This window comes from Lytechinus variegatus, chromosome 11 (assembly GCF_018143015.1).
Source record: "Lytechinus variegatus isolate NC3 chromosome 11, Lvar_3.0, whole genome shotgun sequence".
Lineage (NCBI taxonomy): Eukaryota > Metazoa > Echinodermata > Echinoidea > Temnopleuroida > Toxopneustidae > Lytechinus > Lytechinus variegatus.
Genome location: NC_054750.1, coordinates 28,325,592 through 28,347,319, shown reverse-complemented (window position 1 = coordinate 28,347,319; position 21,728 = coordinate 28,325,592). Strand labels below are relative to the sequence as shown.

General features: G+C 38.0%; 1 protein-coding gene across 1 annotated transcript; it reads left to right on the top strand.

The window, feature by feature from the left end:
* Positions 1-1,078: 1,078 nt before the first annotated feature.
* LOC121423832 lies at positions 1,079-21,728 on the top strand. Its single transcript, XM_041619338.1, has 14 exons — positions 1,079-1,501; positions 4,902-5,029; positions 5,864-6,008; positions 7,414-7,517; positions 8,980-9,119; positions 10,285-11,401; positions 11,857-12,024; positions 13,355-13,617; positions 14,631-14,719; positions 15,748-15,876; positions 17,429-17,538; positions 18,134-18,189; positions 19,636-19,806; positions 20,392-21,728. The coding sequence occupies exons 1-14, from the start codon at positions 1,391-1,393 to the stop codon at positions 20,448-20,450; spliced, it is 2,790 nt and encodes a 929-aa protein (XP_041475272.1). The 5' UTR covers positions 1,079-1,390; the 3' UTR covers positions 20,451-21,728.

Here is a 21,728-nt window from a genome sequence, read left to right as displayed (position 1 = left end):
CCATTTGTTTTGTACACAAATTTTCTGATTTTCCCCATTATTTTACACATTTTACATTATCTCCTCCCGACCTTGACATACGTGGTGTGAATTATCTTGTCCCCCATGATATATGCTGTGCTCAGAAGGAGGCAAGATGCAATTTGAAAGATAATGACGAAAATCTAAAAATAAGTGTACAAAACAAATGGAGAGTTGTCCACAAAATCAGCCATTTTGAAGCACGTTTGCCAATTTGAGGATCCCCATAAAAAATACAAAAAAAGTTTTCAAACTCCCATAACTTGCTTATTTCATAACCGATTTTGATGAAACTTGTTTTAAAGTTTACTCTTTCCAATAAGATTGCTTCTCTTCTTGGGTTTTGGTTTCCTTTAAGACCATAAATATTTCACTACACAAATAATGCGAGAGCGAAGCGCGAACTGAAATTTTTCGATATTCAGATTAGAAACTGGGACATCTTAAAATCGTTTTTAGGAATTTATAAAGAGCATACATATCCACTACTAGTAACGCGAATGTAAGTACGGATTGGAAATATTATTATTCAGACCTTGAAGGGGGGCAATCTCTTTAGGTAATCATGGAAAAAAGCATAATGCCACTACATAAAAAATAATACCTGGAACTATATAGTCCTATTTGGTGTATGTTGACTTGAAAACTGAATGTTCCAGTACAGCAGGAACTAAACAGACAATGTGAGCACCTAGAATGATAAACACATAATCCCTAAGCAAATTATTTTTCATAAAGTTATGACAAATATTTCTTATGTAATAAAATGTAATGTAATATAACATAGTATAATTAATATGATAAACAATAATTTCTTCCTCCCCATTATGTTTTTCTTTCTTTCTCCCTCTTTTTCTCCTTTTCCCCGTTTTTTTTTGCCTAGATACTCGTGTTTAGGGGGTCTAATGCGAACATGGGGAAATGGGTAAAAATTGGGAGGTTTTGAAAGTCTTTCCTCGCAGGCCCCAACCCCGGACCCCCCCCGTTGAAATAGGCAACTTATTTTTAGCATAGCTAGGGGGTCTTATGGAGCAAATTTCTCGAGAATCTCGAGAATTTTCTTCTGCGATTGACAATTCACTCGAGCTCGACGACCCAAACCAGTCGGTTGTGGTATAAATTTAGATAGAAATATGACTTTGCGCTGAATAAAAATATACTTTTATTCATCGGAAGATTCAAGATGATCTAACGCTTTAGTTCTGACCTAGTTATTCAGGAGAGAGCATTCAGGATTCCTAAAATACTCATCACTAAATCGTCTTGTGCAAACGCCCGGTGAACAGGGAAGGGCCTGAGCGGGAATTGTCTGACTTGTACGCCAAAAGGTCCGGCTTGTGCCGACAGCTACAGTCGTCTCGCTGAAACCATGTCGCAGAAAATGACAGGTCGCAAAGTGAAGGGTTTTCCGTGTTTGACGAACACTCGGAAAGTGGTTCGACCATCTTTCAATGTCACTCAAAGGCTTCGTATGCGTGAGGTATACTACTAATAGTACTATTTAACCTAGACAGCTGGCAGCCGTCTGTTTCGAGGAGTTTTTTAAAATTTTTTTTAATTTCTCATACACAGACGGCTCGCTATCGTGCAGCCACCATTAATAATAATAATAAGGGGACTTGCAATGCAAAATCCCCCTGTCGGGGCTCTTCAATTTTTGTCTTTAATAAAAATTTTGAAAATTAACGCTACCAAAATGCAAATTAATATTCCCTCTTGGCATTAATTTCCAAAAAACAGAAAAATCAAGTCAAAAGAAACTAAAACTGTGACTTACCTTAGGCTGTCGCGCAAATTCACTTCCCCGTTTTATCCGATCTTAAGTACATAAACATATGGCCATTGAGTCCCCTGTACAGATCGCGCTAGAACTTCGGTCTCTGTATTTGGTGAGTGAAGCCAACAGAGTTCAGCTGAACAACCAACATAACAGAGACCGAAGCTTTTGGTCTATATGTAACCAAAATTTATTCATATTTTATAGTTCAAAACTGATTGATACTTGAAGTTGAATAAGAAAAGATTTTGAAATTTAAGAGTCTAAGTTTACGTTTGTTTAATTTCTAATCTTGTTTTGACTTGGTACAGTACTGGTAGTGGTAGTCCCCCCCAAAAAAAAAAATAAATAAAAATGCCCCAAGCTTTATAGCCCAAGGATTAGGCCCTATCTCGCGTTAGGCCTATTCTGAAGTACTTACCACTTATTAATGAACAAGGTTATGATATACTAGCCATTGTATGGCAAGTTCCCGTAGGTCTGCGCAGTCCCCCTTGTCTGCGTATCTGCACGATTCTAATTTGTAGTAAAACAAACACAAACTTTACACATCTAATGCAAATAGATACATGTAGATGTTTATTACAAAATCCGATTCACAATCACAATGGTCGAAAAGTAATGAAATTTGGGCATTGTGATGGCCTCAAAATGCAGCCTTTCTCATCAAAATCCCTGAATCGCTTGCAAAGTGAATGGGTGGCAGACATGGGGCTCCATTTTTTTTCAATCTGAAAATGACTGCCCGAGGTTTTTTCCAAGAAAATCATACATTTCTTTCATATTTTTATGAGATATTTGGCACTCCAACTCGTAATGATATTAAAGAACATTATCAACATTATTGGGAGGCAGCGTAGCTCAGTCGGTTAGAGCGCATGTTTCGGATAAGATCGTAGATCTCAACGTGAGGGGTTTGAGTCCCGCTCATGCCGAAACGCGTCTAACAAAAAAATCAGGTGCTATAGCACCTGTTAGCGTGCCTCACCTCTGTATTCAGTGCAGGTGTGAATGCAGTTGGAAAACACTCCCGTCCATCAGAAAGGACGCAAATGTTGGTCCCTTGTATACTATAGGAGAGTCACAACCTATGCACGTTAAAACAAATACACTATTCATCAAAGAGTAGGGTGTTCACCCAGTGTATTGCACCTGCCGGTCCCGGCAAAATTCAGGTCAAGTCAATCTTGACATTCATATGCCATATTAATCAATATAATGATTGTGGGCATCAATGGAAAGACAAGACAAGATCAACTGAAAGGTTTTGTGAAATAAAAATAAATTTATGTTAAATCTTAACTCGAATCGTTAGGTGCGCAAACTTGGGGACCACCATCATACTATAAGTATTATGAATGATTACGCCCTAACTTAAATAGGCCTAAATGTTAAAGATGTGATTATGACTAGAAAAAGTGTTATACAGGATGAATTTCATGATTTCGTAAAAAAGAAATCATTCAACCAGTTGACTGCTCAAAGTACTTGCATCTTTTTGTTTTCTGTGGTTTGAAATTTTCAAGATATATTCTTGAGTTTATGAATATCCAAGCAGTAAATTTATGAGACAAGTGCTCACAGACCCACTTAAAAAAATGAATATTTGAAATTTTCGCAGTGAAGAAGTGTTGGTCTTATGATCTAACAACATCCTCTACGTGTTCCCCTGTAACTTAGTACCGGTAGGAATATCCATCATATCTTGAGATTTATCAGACAGTTTCTGACTATGACTATTATCCCCATTCCCCGATGGTACCTCATTACGGCATTAAGTGTTATCGCTGATGGGTACACGCATCCCCAATATGGGCCTATTGATGTTATGTCTAGATTTTAAGCATTTTACTAGATCTAGGCCTAAGTGAAATAAACTCATTTTAAACGGAGGCCCATGTTTTTAGGACTTAGGATTTTATAACATATCTCAGACAAGGCTGCAAGAGTGTCAAATTAGATCTTGCTGCTCACATGTTTTTAGGTCAAATCAAATCAATGTTAACCAATTTCTTTACTTTGAAAAAAAAAAGGAAAAAGCTTTTTCTGAGCCTTCCTCAACAATTTTCATTTTAGATTTTTAACAACCACTAATGCCACTTTCTGCATTGTAGCACTCTGAGATATCTTTGTTTACTGTGTAACAAAATATACAGTGCGTCCCAGAATAAACGAAACCGAGATTTAGCGATCATTTATCATAACTTAATCATAAATAGAATAGACAAATGACCTACCAATTTAAAGCTTAGAATCTCCTCTTTCATCTGATATTACCTAGGTTATTTCTTATTCACGCATGAGTGAGCAAAAACAATTTGAAGAAAGGATACCAAAAACTCATTTGGCGGGGGGTATCTGGGTTTCAAAAAGAAAACCACATTTCTGAAAAGTTCAATATCTGCTCTTTAATTTGGTACCTCAATTACAGAAAATGGTCAAGAAATAAAAAAGTTCTGGTCATTTGAAATAAGGCTTGTATTTCCATAATTTCACGAGATAAACGTGTTTTCACCGGTTTCCCACAGAAGCTTTCGATGGTGAACAAAAGATTTAATGCATGGCTGATCGCCAACAAAACGGAGTGTCGAGTGAGTTTGAAAGCCAGCTCTTCATTTTATGAAATTATTGAAATTCAAGCCTTATTTCAAATGACTAGAACTTTGTTATTTCTTGACCATTTTCTGTAATTCAGGTATCAAATTAAAGAGGAGATACTGAACTTTTCAAAAATGTGGTTTTCTTTTTGAAACCCAGATACCCCCCGCCAAATGAGTTTTTGATATCCTTTCTTCAAATTGTATTTGCTCACTCATGCGTGAATGAAAAATAATATAAGTAATATCAGATGAAAGGGGAGATTCTAAGCTTTAAATTGGTAGGTCATTTGTCTATTTTATTTATGATTAAGTAATGATAAATGATCGCTAAATCTCGGTTTCGTTTTTTCTGGGACGCGCTGTACATTGTATAGCTTTATGACAAGCTCGAGGGCCCTTATTAATGCCTTTCTGACATTATTACTACACAGGCACCCTCTTGAATTTTTTTTTTCAAATAAACAAACTAACAAAGAAAAAATTGTTTTTAATTCCCAATTCAGCTAAGAGGATGTTTGCAACCCACCAGACAGACCTACCCAGTATGCCGGTCTCTCTTCGGAAAGATCCCCGGCCGTCTTGGTATACCCCTCAAAGCCATCATCGATGATCGCTATCTTACTGAGGAAGGGTGAGTTTTCATTTTCAATGCAATTCAATTCAATTTATATGGCAAACCTAACAATCAAGAAATGCACAGTAAATACAGATAAATGACACAAGACATGTTAAAAGCAGCACATGCTTGAAAATGAAGTACAGATATCAAATTAAATTACTGCTAGAAAGCATCAACAAAAGGCCTACAAATAAATATAGGCCTACATAAAAAATCACATGCACATTTACACCCATAAGTTTATACTCCCTTGAGTCTCCTTTTCAGGTAGTGTCATACCACATGTGATAAACTCATTTGGTTGATTAGCAATTTGGTCTGATTACCTTTTGGTCATCACTACAATTGATCTAATACCCACAAAGTCTTATCCTCATTTACTGACTTGAGTTGGTATGAATGTACCTCATATTACACACAAGCAGTTGTTTCCTTGGGATCATAAATCTCATTGTGAAAAGATCAAGGTTAATTGCCACCGTAGACCCAGATCTGGTACATTGAACGAACTCGTCTTTGTGAAATCATGAAATTTTAGCTGTAAACCGATAATTCTGATGATCACTAACACAAAAATGTATGCATGGGGCAATGGATTAATATTGCTTGGAAATATACCCATCATTCTATGGAATTCCGTGCTTATTTTGCTCTTTTCTCAGTAATTACATAGTTTTTCCCTGGAGCCTTTTGGCACATATTTTGTATTCATATAGTCAAACAATCTGGTGGTCATTTTATTTGATCCTGTTGGATAAATGGCATTTATCTTTAACCATTTTGTCTACTTCAACTATTCTTTTATTATTATTTTCATAATGATCCTTGATGTGTATGTCATTGCAGACATGTCTTCTTGGGGTTCAGCAAGGATGGCAACTTTGTCCTCTCTTACACACTCAATGTAGACACAGACGAACACACAGCCTTCCCTGTCTACATCTATCAACTCCACTGGTGGAGATTCAACCATTACCAAACTATGGAAAAGGTGGGTATTGTTTTGAAAAGTGTTCCATTTTGGGGTACAAAAATCTGTGGGCTTTATGTGGTATAGTAAGGAATAAGTGTTGGTATTGGGGTTTTGTAGTTAAGGAGATGATTGACAGCAGCTGGGAAACAAATAGACAAACAATAGCGGACACTGCATGACAATAAATGTTTAAAACCCTCAACAACTTCAAACTCTCTGTTAAAAGACATTTCTTCAATCTTGCTTAGGCCGATCAACTGGGATGCAATACCATTCCCTTTTTTTAGGACTGATGCTATTAACTATCATCTCTTTTTTTTATGTATTACTTTATAATAATCACTTTATTACTTTAGTCACTATATCATGCTTTATACGTCTGTATTTTTAACAATATCATATGGACTGATGATTGTATATGTATTTTCACAATTGACTGTTTTTAATTGTATATAGTTGTATTGTTTGTTATCCAGGGCCTCATGAAAGATCAACTTTTGTTGAATGAGCTAACCTGGTGAAATGTGAATGAATAAATAAATAAATAGATAAATAAATAAATAAACCCTCTTCTGGACAAGATCCTGTTGGATCAATTGATGATAGAATAATCAAGGATATGACTAAATTGTGTTTGAGCAAAAACTACTTCTCAGCCACTCAGTGCCAGTAAAACAAAAGTGGATGCTTAGGTTGATTAGCTCCTGAAACCCTTGAAATAGCCAATGTAAGTGAAAAATATTATTTCTTCCCATATCTCTTGACACAATAGACTTCTTAGCACCCTCACAAAATCAATTTTCATTTTTACACTAGTACCAGTAGTATATTTTGAAGAGTATATTTCAACACCCTTTCTACAGCCACATCAGCTAGGCCTCATCCATATCTTACCGCCCTGTCACACGGTACCAACATCGTAATTTGAATGATGATCCCTGTAAAAAATTATTCTAATGACAAATTTTTAGCACGTTTGAAACTAGAATCAAGAATGCTAATTACAAATTCTACTCTGGAGGTGAATTCCAGTTAAGTTCCACTCAAATTATGGCACAAATTTTACGTCTGAAAGGGTTGACCTCTAAAATATCTTTTTGGGGTGGAGCTTACGTGACCTTTCAAGCACTTCCGTTGATAATACAATTGTCATGCACTCATCGTGCTTTGATTGACAAGTCAACAAGGACACAATTCCGCCTTCGGTCAGGAATCCGAATTCAAATCACAGTTTTCTTTTAGTGAACGTGTGAATGGTACATTGAGACGAATTGCAATCATCATCACAATAGTGATTCAAGATTCTCGCGTGAAAAGACCCTTAGTGTCGTAGCCAGACAAAAGAGTCCAGTGTATTTGTATGAAAATTTATGTTTATATTTGCCTTTTCATTGAAGTGTTGTATGATTTCTTTGTTTGTAAGGTTTCTGAGGTTGGGCTGTTTGGAGAGGAAGAAATCCAACAAGATCTCTACATAGCTATATGTAGTTGGCCCAGTGACAGTACTAAAGTCATGGTGTATGGGTGGTAAGTATTGTGGTGTGATTGGAATGATTCTTCTTACATCCTACATAAGTACATCCTGCATGCTGATTGGTTTAAGTAGCATCATGTGACCAAACATATCCCCACTATTTTGCGATGATGTTGAAGATGAAACGCCCACTGAAGAAAATTTACTATTCCGTGACGTCAGTGATGGAATGGTGCACTATTCCATCATTGATTTCACAGATCATCTCTTGGGCGCACTGGTTAGCGAGGTCCCATGAAGGGATGGTGCAAGCACATTCCAATGAGCGTATGAACTACGAGTACATGAACTAGACAATCAAGGCCTGCTGTTCTAACTGATTAAATGTAGGATATAATATACCAAGCCTTTATTTCCTCAGATGTACTGTCAAAATTAATAAATAATGCCAGTCCAACCTCTGACAAATAATTCCTGCTATACATACTCAAAGCCTGGTATATTTGTATACTATGTGCTGCAATTTTTTTGTACATTTATTGCTGCAGTGGCACACAAACCTTACAGAGTCTTTACGTTTCATGTGATATGCCAGCAACAGGCAAAGCAGGAGACTTGAAAGCTTATTTCATATTTGTACAAGTTTCAATCATTTTTTGACACCAATTTTGCAATATATCAGCCTGCGAATCCATGGTTATGCAATATATATTTGCTTGCCATTTCTCCAATTGAGTTTACATTCATTCGCACTAATCTACAAATTCAGTAATGATACTTATACTATACATGTGATTTGGGGGCATTTTTCTGTACTATAACTCTTTCCACTATACATGTATATATTTCTTTTAACTTTTTTATTTTTTTTATGTTGCAATGCTGTTATGTATAGGGCCAAAACTACTAAATTGACTTCTGCAGGAGTATCTCTGAGGGTTTTTTTTTTTACTTCAAATAATGACTAGACTATTAAGCAAGTAATTATTTGTACCTGAATCCATTGATTATATAATTTTCTTTTACAAACACTTGGTTGGTAATTTTGTTGGAATCTTTTCTAACTCATTCTGTGATTGTTACCACAGCTGGTGGGTGTCTCAAAAAGCTGTTTGTAAGTTGGGAGCGACTGCCCATACTACTGGTGACCCTTCCTTACGAACTAAATCGATACCTCTGAGCATGTAGTGTACATCATTATGACCACAAGAAAGGATCTCGGTCATTCATAAAGTCGCTTGTAACTTCACAGCCTTATGATATACTCACCTGGGCTCCATAACACAAAGGTTTGCAATACATTGCAAATGTTAAAGAACCGCACTTATTGGTCCCTGGTCAGTATTCTAAACCAAATGAGCGTGTAACATTGATATTGATTGGTCAGTTCATTTAGCGATTGATCACTAATATTCATGTTACGGAGCCCTGGAAGTAGAATTTGATGAAGTGTATGATTAAGAAGGTAAGTAATCGACACATTAAACCCTTTTTTCCATTTTTGTCTTATACCAGTTCCACCTCGACCAAACCTCTGTTAGACGAGGAGAAGCTGCTATGTTATGTGACCATCACGGCAGTGCCATCCATGGAACCTTGTCCGCACTGTCTCCACCTCAAGTACACATCAGACATGGCAACTGGTTTCTCTTCAGGTAAATACATGTTCTTACTTGCCATCATAACCAGAGAAAAGAAAAAAAATGGAATCTTGGTGCAGTTCTGTCCCCAAAATGCCCCAAAGAGCCCTTGAAAATAGAAAAGAACCTGCAAAATACCCCCAAACACTGCATTGTTTAAAGGAAACCAAAACCAACGAGAAGTAGCAACATTGTTTGAAAGAGTAAAATGAGAGGAACAATTTAAGACAAGTTTCATCAAAATCGGTTAAGCAATAAGCCAGTTAGGGACGTTTAAAAAGTCTTGTTATACATTCTGTGGGGATCCTCAAATTGGCAAACTTGCTTCAAGATGGCTGATTTTGTGGACAACTCTCTATTTGTTTTGTACACAAACTTTCTGATTTTAAGTTTATCCAATATCGCAGATTTAGGCAATTAGTTGTGTGACTGCGAAATGAAAGAAATAATTTTTTTGCCTGATCTCCACTCACCACTATTACCTCTTGCATAGTTGTCTCCCCATCTCCAGTCAAATGCCACCTCTGGGGAGCGTTTCATCAATATTTTCATCTGACAAGTTGTCAGATCTGACATCTTTCCTTGATTTTGATTGGCTGAGAGGCACTGTTCCTATGGTAACTGTCGGATAAAATGTCCGACAAGTCCTTTCATGAAACGCCCCCCTGGTTATTATGCAATCTTTTTCTACCTCAAATTCACCTTCACTCCAACACAGCGGCAAGTTGTTACTATTCCCCCCCCCCCCCATGAACATGTCTTCCCTCCCCATTACCCTATTTAATTCTATACAATGAGGTTTTCTCTTGTAAACTCTTTGTTTACTGTTGACTGTTGTTATATTGTCGTTTGGATCTATTGCACTTTACTTCCAACCAGTCTTAAATGAAGACAATGCAATGCAGGATGTACATGTATTAAAGACGATTATAACTTGATGATGATGACAAATAATAATAATAGCTACGAAACAAATAAGTGAATGAATAGATAAATCAATCAATCAATGAATAAATTATTCAAAATAAACAAATCAAACTTTTATATGTCCAAATAAACAATACTCCCTGCATGGGGGCTGTTTGAAAGGTCTGTAGTATTTTATATAGCTCACCACTTTGAGTTGTCATGCATACAATATTAGTTTATGCCTGTTGCTTTACTATCTTTTTTTGCACAGGTTTCAACCCAGGTTGGTTGCCTCCAGAATTCCAGGAGGAACTTCCTACTCCAGCAGCACCGACATGCTTGAAGCATGGCTTCGCGGTCCACACCAAATATGAACTTGCCCCACCCTTTCCGTCCTTCTCCCCAAAACACAGCCTTTCCAAGGACGGAGTCACAGTACTCAATACAGGTTATTCCATCATAGCCCTTGCTGTCGGCCTTGGCAAAGGATCACCTTGCAGCAGCCTGTACTCTCCAGGAAACAGTTCAGCAAGATCCTTTGCAACGCGGGCATCGGATGTGGGCTCGATACGTGGTGGAGGAAGTCGCTGTAGAGACTGGTTACACTCTTCCTCCACCAACTCTCAGGGATTTGCTCCAGGGGACGAGCGCAACAGCTCGGACCGGAGACACGACATCAGTACAGTGCCTATTTATTCACAGTCTTCCACTGCCATCACAGACTTCTGCAACTTCGGCCTAGATGACGAGAGCTCGGACTCAGAGGACCTCCTCCTGGGCATACGTCTTGCGAGTGGTCTTCAAGCTCCTAGGAGCAGTTCCCCTTCGGTTATCAGCTCAAGAGATTTCCTTGACATCCTTGATGAAGAGGAATTTGAAGGAGCAGACCTCTGCGAATTTGCAAAACAAACCAAAGTACTTCAGGGACATTCAGGAAAAAGTCTATTCAGTCCATCCCCTCAGGAACTTACGACAAAAACAGTCGACCTGCCGACTACACAGGAGACAGACTGCGAGAGTACATCATCGGCTGATGTGGACGTTACTGATGGCAGCAGATTACCAAAGATCCCTGTGCCACACAAGGAAGGCACACATTCCAAAGTTTCAGACTCTTCTAGCGTACGCTTATCCTTGACACCTAATGCATCAAACAGAACTCTTTTGGCTTCACCTGAGCATGAAGCATCAACTTCATCTGAGAAGCTTGTCTCACCAAGTGACCATAGTAAAACTGTGCAATCCAAGTGTGCTCCAAATCCTTCAGAAATATGCATCACCTTAACCTCATCTTCTACAAATGCAATACCCAAGATTGGCAACCCTCATCCTCTGCAGGGCAGTCCTAGGCATGTCCCTCACTCATACGGATTGGACCCAGAATCCAGGTACATTCCATTACATGTGCACAACAGATTATTGCTTTCAGTTATAGCTTATTACATTTAGTTTTAGGTACAGTTTATCGCGTTGCAATCCTTTGCCCACAGGTAGGTTTATTTCATCCTAGGAAGTCCCAAGCTATCTTACTTTTCAAACAAGTTAAAAGGCAATTTCAGTCCTGAGAGTCTATTGCCTCTAATATAACATGATGAACATGTAACAGAGGTAAAAAGTAGTGTGAACTGCAAAAAATCCTTGCAAAATGTCCAAGTAAAACTTGCTATGATAAGAGTCCTTTCTTACATTAACACATCAAAACTTAGCCACATCTTATCTTCATTGTGAAATGAAAGGGTTGATACATTGCTATACATTGTTGCATTGTTATCTTGTAATCTTGTGCCTTAATCCAAGGAACAACCCATCATTATCATTTCATTCTGTCCCAATTCTGTGCCAGGTATCATCACCAGATGGCAGAGAGCAGCTCCAAGCACATGGCTGGTCTGTATGATGCACATCTAGGCTGCCATGGTCTCTCACCTCGGAGTCTAGAAAGTGATGACTTCAGCCCGCCTACCAGCAATTGCCCCACTCCTAGTCGATGGAGTCAAACTCCATTAAGTCGGTAAGGCTGACCTGTTGCTTTACTTTTCTAATGACCAAAAAAATTGCTGATTAGTCTACATTCACTGGCCCCTATTGTGGGGACCAGTTTAATTTCAACTTTGGTTTAAAGTTGTGGTTTAACTATGGATAGCCAATAGTGGCATAAATCTCTAATAGTAATAATAATATTACCAACATGCTTATATAGCGCATATCTCTGCCAAATGCATCTTTATGCGCTTTTGAAGGAGACAGAAAAGGCAAAGAAAAAATGATAAATTTGCTGGAAATCGTGGCACTAATTTAAAAGTCTTTAAAAAGTATGTATTCAAAGTAGATTTAAACTGAAAGCTTCAAAGGGTATAACTTCAGTGTGTCAGCCCACTTTTTCTCTCAAATCATTCTTAATTGTTTCCGAAGGATAAATTAGATAGCTTTCTTCACTATTCAAGAGATAGGAATGAGTGCAGTAAACAAAAGAAACATACGTTATAAGGTTAAGTTTGATATTTTAGGCTTTCCATAAATTTTGGCACAGAGTTAGACCATGGTCTAAGTTAAACCTGACTTGAGAATTTTGGCCACTATCTGTTTGGTCTCATCCCAAATGGTCTAATCCCATTTTCTCTACAACAAGTTCTGGCCTATGTTCCATTTCAAGCAATTCCCATTTGGGCATTAGCCATTTTGTCTACATCCATTTGCCCTAACACCACTTGTCTGTACGGTAAAATGAATTTTTTATGAATCAAAATTTGTCGTAAAATGTAAGTAGACAACATGGATATGAGACAAGGAACCCGTTTCATAAAGATTGCCATTGTGGCAACTGCCATGGTAACCTTGATTTTGATTGGCTGCTGAGCCCTATTGCTATGGTAGATGCCATAATGGCAGAGGTACAACAGTTGTAACTCACTATGAAACGGGGCCCCATCTGGGCATTGGAGTAAAAGAGAATTATACTATTATACCAAGTATAGGGTAGAACCCCTCGGAATGTGGTGGAATGGTGCTCCATTGTCGCAATGCGAGTAGGACATTTATGGTACATGAAGCACCCTCAGTCAGTGAAAATGACTGATATATCAACATGGACACACCTCCGATGCACCTTATACAGAGTACTTGACTGACCATCGACGAAGGTCCTAAACATGACTGACTTTTTGCTTCCTTTAGAGTACTGTGAGTCATCAGTGAGCAGGACATGGCTCGCCCATGGCGCACCATGTCCGGGGTCAAGAGTCGCGTGTAAATAGCTGCATTACTCAGTCCATGACATGCTTCCTTGAAAGTTGGCACGCCACCATGATCTCCTGACTCTCTTCTATTTCATTGTTTTTCAGGCACAGTCGGCTCCCTGGTGACAACTGGAGCACCTGCAGCTCCATCTCCTTCCATCGTCTCAACGATGTCAACGACAAGGACGACATCGGCAGCGAGATCGACCACACCTGCCCGTACCATCATGGGATCTTTGACTACCACTCCCAGGGCAGCGGCCGCAGCACCATCAGAGAATGCACCTGCAAGCTCCAAAGGTTCACCTATTCCGTCCGCCGCTACATGGAGAGGTTGTTCCCGATCGAGGAACCTATTGAAAGTGATAGTAAGTTTGGAAATGAATTTTATGCATTTAATGCATGGATATGTGGTGATGAAGAAAGGAGGGATTTGATGATGAAAGTAGTTGATGACAGGAGGACAAGGAGGGATATGGAAGAAGGGGAGAAAATAATTGAGTAGGAGCAGGGTGATGATATTGAGAACGATGGAAGTGAAGAAGAAGGAGGATAATGGTGATAAAAATGTTGATTACATTGAGGAGGAAGATCAGGAGAAGGAAGAAGAAAAGGAGAGGGAGCAAAATAATGATGGTGATTACCACTACTCCATGGATGAAGTACCATCAGCCCAGCTCTAAAGGTTCACTTATCCTGTCTGTTGCTAGATGGAGAGCAGGGCCATGTTCTACAAAGAGTTTGATTGATCTAATCAATCGCAACTATGGACAGCCAGCAGCGTCAACATGTATTATGCGTGTTTGTTCCAAATATTTTCAAACTATGATGTATATTCATGCATTCATTATTTTCTTTAAAAATTCACTGTGCTTCTCTTTGTTCCTATAGACAAAATTATGACACTGATGGATTTCCATAGAGTTACGATTGATTGGATCAGTCGTAACTCTTTGTAAGACGGGGGCCCAGTTGTTCATGAATGAGAAACCCATATAAAATCATAGGAAGTTGAAACTAAAAACCATTTCGTGTTCATTCACCTCCAGATTCTGGTTAACTACCATTTCGAGAGAGGAAAAGCAGTCAAAATCATGGTTTCTATGCTATTTGCAGAGTCGTAACAATCACATGCTTTCATGAAACAGTGTCCAAGTGATTTTCTCCTCTGAAAATGCTTTTTTTCCTTTCTTGGATGTTTTAAGTAGAAGGATTACTCTCTTCAGACTTTGTTTATATTTGAACAGTGTGGCAGCATGCATATTGTCTTGAATGCACGTATTGGTCTTTATATTAGTTTGATTTGATACTGCTATTCCGAGACGAAAACTTGCTTATAAATATATCTAGATTCTAAGTTTGATTTCTCTTTTTGTTACAGGTTTTGATTATCACAGTATGCTACCTTTGACTGTAGTTGGGTCCAACAATATGAGAATGTTACCAGCCAATCGGAACCTTCCACAAGAGGTAAGATGAGCCTTATGGTATAAGGGCTGTAAAGTTGAGGAGGAGGATGACGATAATGATGATGATAAAGGTGATGATGTTGGTGGTGGTGGTATGGTTATGATGATAATGCTGAATGTGATAATTATGATGGTGATAGTGATGATGATGGTTGTGATGGTGGTGGTGGCGGTTTTGGTGATGATGATTGATGGATGATGATGATGAGGATGATGATAATGCTTGATGATGATGATGATTAAGGGGAGGAGAAGAATTTACATGTTAATAATGATGTTCGTAAAGATGATTCAGATGATTGATAATTATATCATTGTAATGATTCTGAATTGGACTTGAATATATTATTTCAGTAATGGCTTGATGATGATTACTGCTGATAATGTATGTTTTCTCCTTATTCAACACCGATATTTACACATGATTAAAGCTTGTGTATAGTTTTGGTACATCCACCAAAATGCACCTATCACTGTTCCAATTCATTGCTAGCTAATATGAATGGATATGCCCTATAACACTTATGATGTGGAGGATATGAAATGAAAATGTGTTTTACAGGATAAATTTTGCGATTTTACATGGAAATTTAACTTGATCGGGTCACCCGATCAAATTAAAATATGTGTGTTTTTGTCTTTCAATTAAATCCTATTCCAAATCATAGAATGGGCTGAAACTTTCAAGATATGTTCTTTGTCTGTAACTTTTGGATATCTAATCACTAAATTTATATGATAAGTGCTTGAATGCCCATTTTTTAATTTAAAACAAGCATTGCCGAGAGAGGGTGCTATATATCCAAGATTTGAATATTTGAAATTTTCTCAGAGAAGTGCAGTTGGAAAACTATCTAACGGTCTCTACGCTTCAGTAAGACTGTCATATTAGATGATATTCGATTATCAATCACATTATTGACCCTTTACCAAAGCTATACACAGGCTTTAAAGTGTACTCATTTTACATACCTCATCAGAGAGATACAAAGACAACCTTTCATGACCGACTTTTTTTCCCCTCCGCAGGGTCCATTTGTGGAGGTAAAGCAGCTGACGATGGATGCTGAGCATTACATGTGTGAAGCTATCCGAACAGTGGCCCCTTGGGGTCGACGCTACATTGCTTTCACAGACTATGATATGCAAGTACTAGATGTAAGTAAAAGAAAAGGCTGTGCCTACTTCAAGTTACAATACCCCCACCCCCCCTCCCCCTCCCCATTTCTGATGTCACAATGGTGCTGAATTTTAATGAGCACTAACACAAATCCAAGTGGGTGAACCTATTCAAGGGGGGAGGAGGGGGTGGACAGTGGTTCGACCCCTCCCCTTGAATAGTATACTCTGACGTCATGGATTAACGTCCATACTGATGAGGTATGTGATGAGGAAAGTTGTTGCCTCTTGCAAGTGATGGTGATTTCTGAATGACATGCTGCCCATTCTCCTTTCCAGCAATAACCAAAAAGTTCCCGGACGAAGTGCATGGCTTGAATTTGCCATTCACTTTGTGCACTGAACTAGAAATTCCATTTCTTGTTCAGTGATGTGTGACCCAACAACTTACAGTTTATTTGTACCGTAGCTAGTCTAGTTTTTGACTGCATTCTCAATCTCTTATTATATTGCTACTTGTGTTATCCGTCTTGATGTATACTAGTCTTACCTTCAAGGTAACGGAAGTTACTGGGTCATACAAGTGGACAGTATGAGCTACATGTACATCCGAGAATTTTCTATTATTGTTGATAGCAAGAATTACCTGTTGCTCCCATGCTAAATCTTTAAACTTGTTTTATATAGTCTTTGTTATATTTAAATTGAATTGAATTTGTTTACCGGAAGACTTGTCCTCCAGGAAGATCTCTTCTAGGAGTGCTATGCTCTAGGAGACGTCTTTTCAGAGTCATGTGTCACATTCATTTTCAACCTAAATGGCAATTTACCAGACTCGGCTTCTTGTCTGTACTACTTACTTGGTAGTGAAGTATTTCATGAATTTTTTTATTGAAAAGTGTATGATTTTCACTGACTAATTTGCTTTCAACCAATCAGATGCAAGGATTTACAGTAGCTTGTAACAATTAGTCTGTGAAATATACTGACCATATAGGTTTTGTGAAATGCTCCCAAGGGAGTGTGTCATAAAGAGTTTTATCAGTGACTTTCACTGACTATTTCTTTCTCTCAACCAACCAGTTGTAAGGATTTACAGTAGCTTGTACCAATTAGTCTGTGAAATTCACTGACCATATATGTTTTGTGAAATGCTCCCAAGGGAGTGTGTCATGAAAAGTTTATCAGTGACTTTCACTGAATATTTCTTTCTCTCAACCAACCAGATGCATGGATTTACAGTAGCTTGTAACAATGAGTCTATGAAATTCACTGACCATATATGTTTTGTGAAATGCTCCCAAGGGAGGGTGTCATGAAAAGTTTATCAGTGACTTTCACTGAATATTTCTTTCTCTCAACCAACCAGATGCAAGGATTTACAGTAGCTTGTAACAATGAGTCTATGAAATTCACTGACCATATATGTTTTGTGAAATGCTCTCCCATGGGAGTGTGTCATGAAAAGTTTATCAGTGACTTTCACTGAATATTTCTTTCTCTCAACCAATCAGATGCAAGGATTAACAGTAGCTTGTAACAATTAGTCTGTGAAATTCACTGACCATATGTTTTGTGAAATGCTCCCCAGGTGTGTGCTGATTCCTGCAATGTTGTAGTGATGATCAAGTGCCTTGTGCGTGCCTGGCCGGAGCCCAAGAAGCCCAAAGATGTCTTCGAGTTTGAAGATGACCCCGCAAAGTAAGTTATCTTTGTGTTTTGTATTGCCTGACAAAATAGATATTCTTGAAGAAATGCCACTCTTGAATTGACTAGAAGAAATTCCTTGCTTATATTGATAATGGTAGGCATTTATATTATAAAACCCATTTAATGGCCACCTACCTGTATAAAGACCATAATTTTGGTTTCCCCTAAATGTTATTCTACATTGAAACATGTAAGACAGGAACCTGTTCATGAACACCTTTTTTTCTTGTCCTTTATTGGGTGGTTCTTGTAGGAAGGCTTTATTACTGGTATACCTGTACTGGAGTAGTGATAATGTACTTGTTTTCTATGTTACCAGTTCACAATGCTGCCTTTTGTACAATACTTAAACTTTCTAGGCTGATTTGATGACATCATTGCTCTGATATCAACAAATTTGTAGTGATTATTGTCACTACAAGTGAAAGTTTAAGTTCGAAGTTTATCAATTGAATTTTGAAATTTGTCATGACTATTGTCATTACAAGTGATAATTGCATTCGTCTGTTTGTAATACTACTAATCGATGTATAAATAATCATGCTCAACTACATGTTATATACTGCTGTAATTTATCTTTCCACAGTGACACTCCACAGATGTACCAGACTGGATTCAAGTTTGCATGGAACCTCAAAACAGGTATGGCTATATATCTCAGTCCGAAGTACTGTACATGTGTGATCCGTAACCTCAAAACCAGCAATAAGTTACCAGGCATTTTATTTTTCTGTAATTAACTGAAATGGTAATTTGGTATCCAAACATAACATTATTATCAAGTAAGCTCATATAAAAGAGATATGATGTCTCCCTTAAATCTGTCTGAATTTGAAGTTAATTGAACCAATGTCAAGATGAAAAGATATCTTTCCCCTCATTTTTTCTGTACTACTGGAAGATTGAGCTGGATTGCACAGTACGCACATTGCTATTTGGAGTGAGCCCCAAGCTTCAAACCACTTTGTCTCATTCTTTACAGTTCTCAGTGAAAATCTTCATTAAATCAAGTACTTGACTTGTACAGGTTATTGTATATCAAATTTGACAACCTAGGTATCGTTTGAAACTTTGAACACTTTGCGCGCTGATGCTGCAATTTTGCTGATTCATACAATTGAATTTAACAATCGTAATAAGTGGTTTTCTCCCTTACCTTCAAATTAGATAAGCTAATAAAAGACAACAGTTCTTGGATGACATCTATATGATAATAATAAGTATCAATGATGCAGTATGGATATCTTGAATTAAAGAAAATAACATGGAAACAATTGTCATTATCACCCAAAATTAATTCAGCGTGCAAAGAGTTAATAAATAATAAAATTCTCACAATTTATTTTATTGACTGATTGTATATCTAGTGGTGGATGGTCACATACTGTGCTGAATTTGTGATGGGAGGGGAGATTATCAAAACTTGCATAAGTTTGAGCAAGCGCAGCGGTGCAAGGTTTTGACCCTTGGCAGAGCTCCATGCCAACAGCTTTTGATGAAATGGACCATACTATACCCCCTTGAAGTCATTTACTACGTCTTTTCCTTCATCTGTGTAGGTCAGTACCAGACATTTGAGGTGGAATCCTTGCAGGCATTTTACCCAGCCCAGCTGTGAAAGGTCTTGACCCCGCCCAGCTGTGTAAGGTCTTGACCCTTGACAGAACACCATGTCAACAGCTTTTGATGAAATGACCATAATTTACCCCTTGAATTCAATTTCTATGTCTTTTCCTTCATCTGTATAGGTCAGTACCAGACATTTGAGGTGGAATCCTTGCAGGCATTTTACCAAGCCCAGCTGTGTAAGGTCTTGACCTTGACAGAACACCATGTCAACAGCTTTGATGAAATGACCATAATTTACCCCTTGAATTCAATTTCTATGTCTTTTCCTTCATCTGTGTAGGTCAGTACCAGACATTTGAGGTGGAATCCTTGCAGGCATTTTACCAAGCCCAGCTGTGCAAGGTCTTGACCCTTGGCAGAGTGACCATTGACAGAGCACCATGCCAAAGGCTTTAGACCAAATGGACCATAATTTACCCCTTGAATTCAATTACTATCTCTTTTCCTTCATCTGTGTAGGTCAGTACCAGACATTTGAGGTGGAATCCCTGCAGGAGTTTGACCAGGCCCAGCTGTGCAAGGTCTGGAATCCTGGAAGAGCTCTATGTCAAAGGATACAGAGGAGATGGGCCATACCTCAAGCCCACACCAAGGGGGTACATGTACTTACCAATGAGGCAGTCTTCAAGAGTAAGTCTAAATGCTGTGACCTTTTTTGTTTTAAAAGCATATTCGATTCCCCATTTCTCAAGCAATTGGATATATACCTCATTGTTGGTGTTTTACTGTTTTGAGATGTTTGCCTTCAAACTTTGCAGGGGTGAGGAATACTGAAAAATACTTGAAGAATGCTTGCAAGTCCGACCTGCATTTTATCATTATGAAGCATACTTGAATTCAAAATTTATTCTGGAAAACATTCTTTCATGAGTCATTAAAATTTGTTATTTGCTGATTCTTTAGGATTTCTTTGGACTTGTTTAATCATTTTAATTGTAAAATAAGAAATAGAAGTCACAAATTTTGATGATTCCCCCCCCCCTATTTTCTTTCTTCTTTGCTTGTCTCTTGTCTGATTTTTGTTGTGAGGAGACATCTGTGCCAACCAAGTTTAGAAGAAAGAAATACAGAAAAAATATAAATTTCTCTACCTTCTTGCAATATAATACAGAGACTTGAGTAGTCATTTTAATGGATTTCATTCGAGCTCAATTTTAGATTGTTTCTACATGTGTTATTTATGTTTATTGTAACTATTTCTTTACTTGATTTCAGATCGTTCACTGACCAAGCTTTTAGATCCTCTCCATTATGTTGCTATTGTCCTGACGTGAAGTCCTGGAGGCATGCTTCAGAACTGTCTTATGAATGATTATCATCTGAATCTCTATTGGAAAGTCCTCAGGACAGCACTGAAGGAATCTAAAGTTTGGGATGAGAGATTCCTTCAGATGACTGGCACAGGATGTTCGGAAGACCTTTCAACTGTCATCAGAGATCAGGTTTTTCTTGAGGAGAATGCCTTTGGGTTAGCATTGAAGAAATCTACAGAGGTTGGTAAGAATTTCTTCAGACCCTTCAAGATTTGTTCAGAAGGATCGTCAAGTAACTTGAGGAGGTATTTTTTAAGAGTATCTTCACAATATTCTGTAAGAAGGGCTTGCAGCATATATCAATGTTTTTTAAGAATATCCTCAGACTCTACAATATTGCATTCAAAACGATCATCAAGAAAGTCATAGAGATGTTCTTCAAGACCATCTTCACTATATTCTGTATAAGAGCCTGTAGGATTTTTAAGGTTGTCTTTAGAACTATATGAAGATTTGCTTTTGTGGCCCTCCCAATGCATCTTCAAAGATATTAAAGTAAATCATCTGATTCTCTTGTAACATCTGCAGGGTATTTCTTGAAGGCTCCTTGAGCAGCCTTCTTTTATCAGAATGTCAATTTTGAGGAGAGTCTAGATAGTAGTCTGATTGAAAGTCTTGCACGGAATCAAGTTATTAAACTGAACAGACCTGCCCATTGCATTTAAACGAATCAGGGATTCCAGGGGAGCATCTCATGAAACAAATAATCATCGATTTTCATTGACACCCGTTATAAGCTACTGAAATCCTTGCATCTGATTGGCTCAGAGCAAATTTATCAGTGAAAATCACTGACAATATGCATCATGAAACACTCCGCTGGTTTTAGGATTTAGCTGAACCTGATCCAGTCACCAAAACAGTTTATTACAGCAAATATTTTAACATTTTGACCCCTGATGGGTAGGGTGCCATCTCTTAACTGCTCCGCTTTTTACACTTGCTAGTGATGTTACAAGAACAGAGCTTGATCTGCTTAATAGCCCAAGTGGATAATAGACAAACTGGGCAAAGTCGTAGTGGAGATTAGACAAAGAGTTATAAATGGGCTTAATGGCAGTTGGGCCATGTGGAATGAGACCAAAAAAAATAAGTATGGAGCAGGTATACCAATCGGCAATTTACACATATAACATTGTGTGTAATATCAAGGCCCCGTCTTAAAAAGAGTTACGATTGATCCAATCAATCATCGTAACTCTATGGAAATCCATCATTGTCATAATTTTTTTCTCCAAG

Excerpts from the sequence above, each read along its gene's own strand:
- LOC121423832 (XM_041619338.1), top strand. The coding sequence starts at position 1,391 with ATGTCGCAGAAAATGACAGGTCGCAAAGTGAAGGGTTTTCCGTGTTTG. Across the intron at positions 5,030-5,863 it reads CGCTATCTTACTGAGGAAGG|ACATGTCTTCTTGGGGTTCA; the intron begins GTGAGTTTTCAT and ends ATGTCATTGCAG. Across the intron at positions 9,120-10,284 it reads GGCAACTGGTTTCTCTTCAG|GTTTCAACCCAGGTTGGTTG; the intron begins GTAAATACATGT and ends TTTTTTGCACAG.